Source organism: Cyprinus carpio, chromosome B9 (assembly GCF_018340385.1).
Source record: "Cyprinus carpio isolate SPL01 chromosome B9, ASM1834038v1, whole genome shotgun sequence".
In the NCBI taxonomy this organism is placed as follows: Eukaryota; Metazoa; Chordata; class Actinopteri; order Cypriniformes; family Cyprinidae; genus Cyprinus; species Cyprinus carpio.
Window position 1 is genome coordinate 4030299 of NC_056605.1, and position 12176 is coordinate 4042474.

General features: G+C 34.1%; 2 protein-coding genes across 2 annotated transcripts; both read left to right on the top strand.

Moving 5' to 3' along the window:
• The first annotated feature begins 545 nt into the window (after positions 1–545).
• LOC122138417 (hepatocyte cell adhesion molecule-like) lies at positions 546–3416 on the top strand. The gene is made up of 5 exons (XM_042730661.1): positions 546–822; positions 1251–1538; positions 1660–1908; positions 2510–2659; positions 2885–3416. Exons 1-5 carry the CDS (start codon positions 768–770, stop codon positions 2971–2973), a joined length of 831 nt encoding a protein of 276 aa, XP_042586595.1. The 5' UTR covers positions 546–767; the 3' UTR covers positions 2974–3416.
• Positions 3417–4640: 1224 nt separating this feature from the next.
• Positions 4641–7417, top strand: LOC109103846 (T-cell surface antigen CD2-like). Its single transcript, XM_019117192.2, has 6 exons — positions 4641–4787; positions 5211–5498; positions 5643–5888; positions 5994–6068; positions 6352–6498; positions 6629–7417. Exons 1-6 carry the CDS (start codon positions 4730–4732, stop codon positions 6784–6786), a joined length of 972 nt encoding a protein of 323 aa, XP_018972737.2. The 5' UTR covers positions 4641–4729; the 3' UTR covers positions 6787–7417.
• Positions 7418–12176: the final 4759 nt, after the last annotated feature.

Sequence of the window (12176 nt, forward strand, 5' to 3'; positions counted from 1 at the left end):
AAAATATTACAGGTCCCAAAGAAAATATGAAGCATGATTATAAATGATACTGATTTATAATAATTTATATGATTATAAATCAGTATATCAGAATGATTTCTGAAGGATCATGTGACAGTGAAGACTGGAGTAATGATGCTGAAAATCAAACTCTGATCACAGGAATAAATTATATTTTAAAGTATATTAAAATAGAAAACTGTTTTTTTTTTTTAATTGCAATAATATTTCACAAAATAATTTTTTTTTTTTTTCTGTATTTTTGATCAAATATAGCCTTGATGAGAGAAGAAACTTCTTTTAAAAAAACATTAAAAATCTTATTGATCCCAAACTTTGACCGGCAGTGTTTGTATGTATACACACACACACACACACACACACACACATATATATACAGTATATATATATATATAAATATATATATATATATATATATATATATATATATGATCTAATTATATAATCACCTCTGAATACGTTGTTAACTTATCCATAAAACCAGAGGGAAATGAGAGGTCAATAAAAATGGTGTAGAAAAACCCTTACCCTAGTTGTAAGCCGAAATCTGACATTAACTGTAAACCTCTCAAATATTTCAGATTTTATTGGTTGGATGAAATGTTGTTCCAGGATCAACACGGATGTTAATTCAGGAACATGTTTTACTTGGTGAAATCACATTCTTTCACCCCCCCACACTCCCAGAGATGCACACACAGGAACTTACACAGCTTTGAGCTTGTGTTTCAGAGACCCGAGTGAAAATGCAGCTAAACTTGACATTAATTCTCTTCAGTTTAATCTTCATGTTCCCCCCTGGTAAGTTGTTGTTAAGTTATATAGCCTAAATGTTTTCTGGAATGATACTTGTCTGATTACAGGCAAATTTTCCTCTTAGTGAGTTATAAGTACACCAAATAAAAATTCTTGTGGATGGTTTTTGCCTTTAGATTGAATTTAAGTTTCATTTATCATTCTTCAAAGTTGTAAAACAGAAACATAAACCTCTTTTCTGCATTTTAGATACAGATAGTAGATTGTTGTAAAACAATTTTGTTTTCTTGCAAGATATGTTCCTTCACATTTAATATAATTTCATATTTCATATGAATAATTTTGTTATATGTTTCTCATGTAAGATTGATTACTTTGGGTTGATACGCAACAAACGGGAACATCTTTTAACTGTATTACTGATACGTTGGGTCCACTTTTTGCTGAACTTTTTATACCACTTTATTTTTTAGGTAAATTTGTCTCTTCATGTATCTACAAAGCTGTGGGTGATAAAGTTGTGATTTCATTTGATGATGCAAAATTACAAGAGGACAATGAACTGAGATGGATACATAATCAAAGGAGAGTTTATTGGAAAAAAGGGTCACAAGTTAAGCACAGCGAGCTCAACACTGACCAATATGGATCCCTGATACTGGAGAACGTACAGAAAGACAAATCTGGGGAGTACAGGGGCATCATCTATGATGCAGAAGGAAAGTTTATAAAGGAAACCTTACAACATCTCTGTGTTCTGGGTACGTATAGCTTGTGTTCTGTTACTGTTCAAACAAATCTCAACATTTCTTTCCTCTCTATTTGCTCCATAAGACCAAGTGTGTTCAACAATAAGACTTGATGTTGTTGTGTGCGTTTCAGAGCCAGTGGCTGAACCTATAGTTTTGGTTGAATGTGTAGAAAAAGGAGTAAATCTGAATTGTAGTGCAGTGAACAACGATGAGGTGGTTGTGTCCTGGATGAAAAATGACATGAAGGCTAATGTGACACATGCTGTTTTACACGTCACTTCATCTGAGCTCAAACCTGGAGATAATTTCTCATGCACAGTCAGCAACCAGATAAGCAAGAAGTCAGCAAAAAACGTTGAGCCAGTGTGCTTTGATACAGGTCCAGTATATCAAAATCATTTGACATACATATTGCATGACAACACTGGTTTCGATGAAACTAATTTTTAAAGGTCCAGGTTTAAACGTTCACTTGCAACAAATGCCAATAGACAAGAAGTGAACAGCAACAGTGGAAATGAAAATACAAATGGTATTTGTCTATTTCCCTCACAAAGTTCCTTTTGACATTGTTTCCACCACAAAATAGCCACTGAGGACATTCCAATGATCAAGTTCCTTTTATTAACCTTAAATGCTTGGCAAATTAAATGACATACACATATATTATTGTGCAAAAGTGATCACATACCATATTACACAGTACTTTTTCTGATCTGTAAAATATATTTGAATAATGATGCTAAACCATATAACTGACTGTTGTCACAGCTGATTTCCTGCATCACCGTGTTTCACGTCTCTGAAAATACATATTAGACTCATTCCTCACACAATAAAATACCTTCAACCTAGACTGATGAATTTTAGACTAATAAATTAATTCATCATTTGTTTTTTGCATAATTTGGCATTTTCTAAAATTATGAATGCTGGTCACGATATTGTTGATAAGTCACTTTATTCGTATCCTTTCTTAGATATGTCTGAGAAGAGATTTCTATTTGGCTTGGATTTATGGTGGATGCTGGTGATCCTGACAGGGGGAGGAAGTTTCCTCCTCATACTCGTCATCATCTGCTTAGTCTGTGTCTGCCGCTGCTGCAGACAAAACAAGAGGAAAGCAAAACGTACATCTTCAGTAAACTATTTTCAAATACATTTGTAAAATACTGATTTTGCACACACTCTTGGATGAGATTAGAACATCCAGTTTTGGGTGTGACTGAGATAATCATGTGGATGTGTTTCTCATTGACATATTAAATAAGTGGAAGCAAGTCTGCAACTGCAATGTCTTAATATTGTCAAATTGTTCATTAACAACAACCAATTACATTTTCTCTTTTGTTTAGGTAAAGAACAGCATCAGCTTGTCTCTTTAATGCCATATTACCTAAATCGGCTTGATGACCAGCAAAACCCAGCATCCTCTTTTGGCTAGTTATAAATAGGTTAAACTAACCCTAACTTTAACAGAAAACTTTCTGCATTTTTACAGTTTTTAAAAACGTTTTCTCATTGGATTTTCATCTGGCGCCCCTACTGGCCATGGACTTGTTTGCCCTGCATAAACCATTAACCCAGCTAGACTTTTCCATGCTTCACATTGACCTGTACATTGATCTGCTATCTGTTAGTTATAAGTACCGGTGGATATGGATAACATGAGTTCTTCACATCTCCTGCAGATGGCAGCATTGCACTGAGAAAGTGATAGCACATCACGTTCCACTGAACTAGTACTGGGAACCTAATTGTGGGTGACAAAATTAATTTGAGGTTATTAACCTGGTCAGAAAATGCAGAGTAAACATAATTTTCAAAGTCTTTTTAAATCAAAAGTTTGTGCAATGATTGTGATCTGTTGCTAAATAAATACATAGACTGGCCATGATTTGTGTTACCAATTTGTGTTAAAGGGGTCATATGATATTGCTAAAAAGAACATTATTTTGTGTATTTGGTGTAATGAAATGTGTTTAAAAAAACACATTATTTTTCACATACTGTACATTATTGTCTGTCCTCTATGCCCCGTCTTCTGAAATGTGTAATTTTTTATAAAGCTCATTGTTCTGAAAAGCAAGGTGTGCTCTGATTGGCCAGCTATCCAGTGCTTTGTGATTGGACGAATACCTCAAGCGTGTGACGGAAATGTTACGCCCCTCAACATACTGTGAGGTGTGTCCCGGTCAGAACACCGGCGTGACAAGACAAAAATAATAAAACCCATTACAAATGAGCCATTTGTTGCATCCATTGGGGACATAATTATGGATAATAATGACTTATACTGTGTTTTTAGGCGTTGCGTTGCATTGTGCCGCGTAAACATAAACCCATGTCTGCATTTGTGATCGGAGAAAGACCAACAACAAGCCCTGCTCTACACTGCTTAAAACTCACGTTTGAATCATCAGTGGCAAATCTTTTACACATGTAAACATACTTACAGACTGTGAGTCAGAACAGCCGGCACTGTAGTCTTCTCTCTCAGGATCAGGAAACAGACCTCCATAAAATGCGCTGCACACATCTGAAAATTTGAGTTGAACTGTTCTGGAACAGTGTTGTAAATACAACTTAACCACTGAATTTTAGTATTTTCACTTTCACAACGAAACAGTGTCTCCACGACATGGTGCCGGCGGCAACAGCGAGAATCAAAGGTTATGCCTTCTTTCTTTGCGTGAATATTTGGGTGGTGTTATGCAAATCGTCCCACATCATGATGTAGACATGTGGGGCCGTGTTTAAACAAGGCATTTTAGGAGGGAGTGGACAGACAGCGCCATGGACACACAGCGCCGTTGTGCTTCGGGCATCTCGAGTTTAAGTCCTGGCTCATGGACCTTTCTCAACCCCGTCCCCTTCTCTCTCCTGTCCTCTCTACACTGTCCTATCAAATTAAAGGCAAAAACACATAAAAGGAAATCTTAAAAACAATGAACAGTTTTTAAGTTTTTAAAAGTTTTTATTTGACTAATATTTAAAAACATGCCAATCTTTATAATAATTTAATTAATTATAATTAAATAATAAACTGGTATAAATGGAATCTACCCCAAACTTTGAATAGTGCTGAATTACTGACACTCACCCCCCACACACTCCCAGAGAAGCAACGTACAGGAAACTGTACCACTGTGAGCTTGACATCTTAAAACAGAACAACTCTCTCAGATATCTGCGTGAAAATGCTGCAAAACGTGACAATAACTCTCCTCATCAATTTAATCTTCATGTTCTCCACTGGTAGGTTGTTGTTCAATCATATTATAGGCCTATTATTATCTTTATATTTTCTTAAATGTCACTTGTCTGATCATAGACAGATTTTCTTCTTAAGTCAATTATCGGTAAACCACATAAGAAATCTTTTGCATGGTTTTTGGACAAATGTTACTTTTATTTATCAGTCATCAAAGATGTGTAACAAACGTTTTTCTGATTTTACGGAAAGTTTTCCTTATTTTATTTTTTTATTTTTTTGCTTGCAATCAAAACCATTTTAATACATCACAGTCTTTTCCCCACGATTGTGTTAAATGAAATAATGCCAGCAGTATATAAAGGTCAAGGTGACTGTGTGCTTGATACATACGAAACACACAGCCACATTTTCCCACTGTATTACTGATACTTTTGCTTAAAATTTTGATACCACTTTAATTTTAGGTACATTTGTCTCTTCATGTACCTACAAAGCTGTGGGTGACAAAGTTGTGATTTCATTTGATGATGCAAAATTACAAGAGGACAATGAACTGAGATGGATACATAATCAAAGGAGAGTTTATTTGAAAAAGGGCTCACAAGTTAAGCACAGCGAGCTCAACACTGACCAATATGGATCCCTGATACTGGAGAACGTACAGAAAGACAAATCTGGGGATTACAAGGGCATCATCTATGATGCAGGCGGAAAGTTAATAAAGGAAACCGAACAACATCTCTGTGTTCTGGGTACGTATAGCTTGTGCTCTGCTACTATTCAAACCTGCATTCTGATCAAATCTCATTCCTCTCCTCTCTATTTGCTCCACAAAGTCATGCAAGACCAAGTGTGTGTTCCTGCAATAAGACTTGCTGTTGTTGTGTGCGTTTCAGAGCCAGTGCCTGAACCTACAGTCATGGTTGAGTGTGTAGAAAAAGGAGTAAATCTGAATTGTAGTGCAGTAAAAAAAAACGAGGTTGTGTCATGGATGAAAAATGGCATTAAGACTAATATGACACATGCTGTTTTACACGTCACTTCATCTGAGCTCAAACCTGGAGATAATTTCTCATGCACAGTCAGCAACCAGATAAGCAAGAAGTCAGCAAAAGAAGTTAAGCCACTTTGCTCTGACACAGGTCCAGTATATCAAAATCATTTGACATATATAATCTCATGCATGACAACATTGATGTCTATGAAACGCATGGACTCTTAAAATATGTTTTATAATCCATTTAAAGATCTACACCCAACAACTGCCAATGATGACAAAGAAAAAGAAGTGAACGGCAAGAGTGGAAATGAAAATAAAAAAGGTAATTGTTTGTTTCTGTTGCTCATGTTTCCTACCATGGAGCTCCTTTTATTAACCTTTAGTGCCTCGCATGTAAAATGAAATACATTTGTTGCAAAGATCTGCTGACTAATGTTTATTATCCATTTATGTTATACTGCCCTACATGCAAAAAGCAAAATCATGTTTTTGAATGTTGGAAACAATGTCAAGAATTTACTCATCTTTTGGCATTTCATAAAATTATAAATGCTGGTCATGACATTGTTGATAATTCACTTTATTTGGATTTTATCCTTCCTTAGATGTGCATGAGAAGAAATTTCTAGGCTTGGAATTGTGGTTGATGCTGGTGATCCTGATAGGGGGAGGAAGTTTCCTCCTCATACTCTTCATCATCTGCCTTGTCTGTGTTTGCCGCTGCTACAGGCGAAACAAGAGGAAGGCAAAAGGTACGTTTCCAGTGAACTACATTCAGAAACATATTGTTTTTGCTTAAGACTTATTAAGACTTAGAACAGGTGAGAAATTCTCACCAATTCTCCATCATTTCACATTCTCCTGTATCTCTCTGTTGGACAGAGGAAGAAGAGTACCGGCTTACATCTCTAATGCCAGATCACACAAATCCACCTGATGAGCAGTACATGCAAACCACTTCGGAGAGGTCTTCTAAAAGCCAGCGTCCTCTTCCCCCCTTACCCAGCCCCCAAGGTCCTCCTTGTGTTGGAACCCCATAAGAGAACAACCTGGCCTTCCAGAGACATTGAGACCAATACCAATGCTGATATAGAATATACAGAATTTATAATATAGCCTAAACTTTTGGTCACAAAAGGTAGAAAAAAAGTAATAGTTAAATAATAAAAATAATAAATAAAATAATATAGTTTTGTTGAGTCTCTTAAGCTCAGCAACACGGCACACCAATAGATGTATCACAAATGTTTAAGCAGCAAAAACTGTTTTCCAGGTTGATGATAATAAGTGCCATTGTTAATAATTGATCCCCAATACTAACTGATGATAATGGACATCAAATTTGTTTATATTAGAATGAATTATGAAGGATCATGTGACACTGAAGACTGGAGTAATGATGCTGAAAATTCTTTTTTAATTTACACTTTAAATGTATTCAAATATAAAACAGTTATTTTAAATTGTAATATTACAATAAAATTGTCTTTACTGTATTTTTGATGAGCATAAGATACTTATTTCAAAAAGATTAAAAAAATGTATATTGTTGCATAATCGTAGTCTATGTATTATGTTTTACTACTTCAAACAGTTTATAATAATTGTAAAGTCATCACTGAAGCCTGATCAAAAGAAAGCCTTATATTAAAATGTTGGTTTGGTATTGTATGTTTGAGTTTGTATGAAGTTTTTACCTTCTATATTATTCTAAACAAACATGTCTAGAACTTCAACCTAAGTTCAACAATTCCTTTGTAAATAGCAATGATTCCACTGAATCTAGGTCACTTCCGTCGAGTATATGCAGTTCTACGTGACGTTTTGTAATTGTGCTCTGCGAGACCACCTTTGTACATGCAAGCACAACAGACTTGAACTTGCACTTTTCCTGTTTTAACTGATGTTACTAAATTGTGGTTGCAAGATGTGCTTCTGATTAAAAAAAAACTACAAAAAACAATACTTATTTTTCTCGCACACAGTCAAACAAAACTGAACAAATTTAACGTTAAGTTAGCAAAGTTATTTAAAAGGAACATTTTATATTCATGAAAAGATTTGGGTCTCATTTTATGAAAATTGTGAACTTATTGTGACTCACACCATTCTAATAAGAAGGTAAAATTTAAAATCAAACGACAGCATGAATTGCACTGAGGTTTCACATGTGGTGAATGGAAACGTAATTCTGACATTTGGTTTAAATGGTGTGAATGTGTTGGTATTTGTGTTTGCATCTGCCTTCCTCACTGGGAATATTTGAATTTCTCATCTGAGCTCCGCATGAGAAAGATTAACTTGGTTATGCTCTTGTGAAGAGTAAATGGAATGTGTTGGTAACATATTTCCACACACTTTCAAAATGAGTAAAACAATCTACTGAATATGGGATCTGATGAGTGTTTTGTATGTTTCTTGTTTGCCTTTGCCTTTTATTTTTATTTTTATTTTTATTTTTATCTATATAACTAATAATAATAGCTAGTAAGAATAGCTTAGATAGTTGAGCACACTTTAAAGTATGCATGTGTTTCTGAGTTCAAAAATTAATGATTGTGTTGACCTGTTTTCATTTAGATTTCCTCGCTCTTGATGTCTAAAGTGAAACTCACAAATGTGCCCTCTCAATCTATAGTGCCCAATCTAGTTGTGTTCAGAAACAAAAACATTAATTATATATTTTCATCTCAGGGCACAAACTATTAAAGAGTAAACTAATTAACTAATCAAAGACCAACTGTCTTTGTTGCAGTTTGTGGAAGGTTTTTAGATACCTGTTTGACAAAGAGAGGATGTGAAGAGACTGATGTGATGATAAACTGTCAAGGATGGCCTTTTCTACAGAGAGCAGAACAATGAGCACCATGGGCATCTCAATTATATATACATACACACACACACACAATATATTTTTATGTCTCACACACACACACACACACACATATACTGTATATATATATATATATATATATATATATATATATATATATATATATATTTATATATATATATATATATATATATATGTGTTTTTTATATATATATATATATATATATATATGTGTTTAGTTTTAGGTACGTATATATATATATATATATATATATATATATGTGTGTGTGTGTGTGTGTGTGTGTGTGTGTGCCTCAGTTTAAACGGCAGCGCAGAGAGTGAGTGAACACAATCATTCCTTCCTTTTTAGTTATAATATGAAATAACCATGAATGAAGATATCATGTGTCATGTAACCACTCAGTCAATGTTTCAATCATGAAAAGACAACAATAAAACAGCTTCTACAGTGCCAGTCCCAGACTTCTGGGAGCCGAAGCAAAATTTTGTCAGTGGGTCCCTATCAGTTAATTAATCAAATATAAAAATAACACACTGCATAGTCTTCACTCTTATTATAGTTAGTAAACTTACTCAGTGAAGAGCAATGAATGATTATCTTGTATTATTTCCTTGTTTGAGTAACTTTACATGACAAAGACATTTAAATAATAAACATTTAGGTTTATTCTGCTGCTGTTACTTTAAGACTGAATGCACAGATCCATACTGATAAACATCCAATATTTTTGTTTATGTTCACTTAAGACATAACTGGATGTGTTTAAGTGAAAATTCATGAATTTTTATTTTGACATATTTTTATGTGTATTTATCCATTTAAGCATGCACCTGAAGCCAAAGTGTCCTATACTTCTGTGTCTGTGTCTCTTTCACAGCTCAATATGCTTTTTTTAATATCGAGCACAACCAGCAGGAGTCTCTATATTACTACAGACACCTTACATGATTTGACTGAGAGCAAGGGGGACCGCTGGTGGTTTGGGGGCCGTAATCAACTAACATACAGTACTTTACGTATTGGGAGGCATTAAACAAAATGAGAGGTAGAATAACATTTACTTTAAGCAAGTCATTCAGTGTGTCCACACCTTGTTTACATTTTGTGTGTGTGTTGATTATTATATCTAAAAACAAATAGCAATTAATTATAACCTTTAATCATTTGCAAGTAATAGGGCTCCCTATAAGGTTTACACCATTAGCTGAGGTAGAATTTTTATTACCTGAAACTGAATTTATTAAATTTTATGTTTATTCTACAAAATATTTGAATGTTAATTATATAAGGATTTAAAAATGTTTAAATAATCATAATATTTGTATATGAAACAAATATTAGAATTGAGAATATTTTGAAAATGTAATTTATTCCTGTGATGTCAAATCTGAATTTCCAGTATTACTCCAGCCTTCAGTGTCAGATGATCTTTCAGAAATCATTCTAATATGCTGATCTGGTGCTTAGAAAATGTTTATTATTTACTGTAACTATTATTAACGTATTATTATTAATTTATCATTTATTATTGCTTATCGATTTTGAACACAATTGCACTGCTTAATAATTTTGTGGAAACCTTGGCTTGATAATTTTCAAATACAAACAAAGAAAATAATGCCTGCTATAGGGTAGCTTTACTGCAGTTTAACAACTAACTAGGCTACTTAAGTTAAAAGTTTATGAGCAACACCGGACAGATTCTCTTGCTTAACTTCCACTTCCAGAAACACATAGATTATCAGCACTAGAGGGAGCTTTTGGTCAATCTACGTTTGATTCACAAAATGTAAGACTGCATTTGATATAGACATTACAATAGTTTTTCTACTTTCTCTGTCTCTCTGCTTTCCTCAGTAACATCAGTACATCAGTATATCACTTTCATTGTAAACAGCAGGTCACAACAAAGATATCAAGTATTTGGTCAGCAGAGATGAGCAAGCTTATCCATCCACACATTTTGATCATATTAAGATGAGGCAGAACAACATAAGAACAACTGTTCTGTTCTGTTCTGTTCTGTTCTGCTCTACTCTGTCTATTCTGTTATGTACTGACAGGAATAGCATGACTGAAAGCAGGGAGGATTAGTATTTAGGTTTGAAATGAGTACAATGTGGTCAATTTCCTAAATGAGTGAGATTATTAAATAGATCAAACTGAGTACTGGTGAGAACAGTATGAGTTTGATTGACAGCCCACTGTCATTAGTCACTGTCACAGTAGTATTCATGTTTGCATGCAGTATGGTAATCTGGGTTGTGCTGTATGGTAAATCCAGCACAGAGCCAGCTAGCTGGTCTTTTGTTATATAGGCATGTCTGAAGGGTGTGCCGTGTTTGTTCTGAAAGCACTAATACTGGGAGGAGCTGTTCTCAATGAAGGTCTGAAGGACTGTGAAAAAGGAGTGTGATTGTACCTTAACGAATTTCGGCTTTATGGTCATGCTGTGCGTGCGTGTGTGTGTCACAGTAGGTCACTGCAGTGTGACGGAGGTCCTGAGCCAACAACCATATGCTCTGCATCAACAAGTAAAAATAGTAGCACATACAACGACTTGACTTACCAAAAGGTACACTGACCTTAAAAGTACACAGAGTGTACTTAACCCATGCCCCCCGCATCACCTGACCTCTCCATAGAACAATCCTGAGTATTTGGGATGTTTGTATACACATATTCATACACATAAATGTTTTAATATTTTTATGTTTGTCTTTGTGTACACAGTGGGTATGTACACAGATATACATAAGCATTTACAATGGGATCCACCACTCATGACAATGCTTCTTTTGTGTATTCTTTTCTATTTTAATACAATATTATTAATTACAATTTATGTTATCATTTGCGTTAAATGATTTAGTCGATTTTTTAGTAGATTTAGTATATTTGAATTTAAACATCTTACCAATGAGGAACATCAGCAATGGTTTTCAACGCAGTTTTCACAGTATTGCAGAGCTGAACTGCAAGACAAGATAGAATTGTAGAGCAGAAATTAAAAGCATATGGAAAACACGTAGAAAAAAGTTGTTATTTTTATGTTTATGGTTTTAGTTTACTTAAGTGCACACAAACAAAGGTGTGTCTTTAGGTGTTTCTTAAATGTTGTTCAGGTTTGAAGTGAAGGTTCTGGAAAGTGACTGTCAACTTAGGAATTTAAATATATATATATTTAAATATTAAAAACTTTAGTTGGCAATGCTTAAATGTTTGAGTATCCCAGTCAACAATTTTGCTCAAATTTATTAGCTGGTGTAACACAGTAATTATTTTAATTTAAGTAATTAATACTAATACATGTAAGTTATTTATACAATAAAAGTCTTGTTCATCCCATTATAAATTTTACGCTCATTTAGATTATTACACATAATCACAAAACAATACACTAATGATTTAATTCAAAGATAAATCACTTTCTAAAAGCCATCTATTTATTACTTTACTTCCCTTGAAGTCAAATAACTCCAATTTGATGTAGCATTGCTGCAACTCAATATGTTATGTAACATTTGTAGCTTTAAATTAAGTAATGTGCAAAACTGATTTTCAAAGTGAAATCT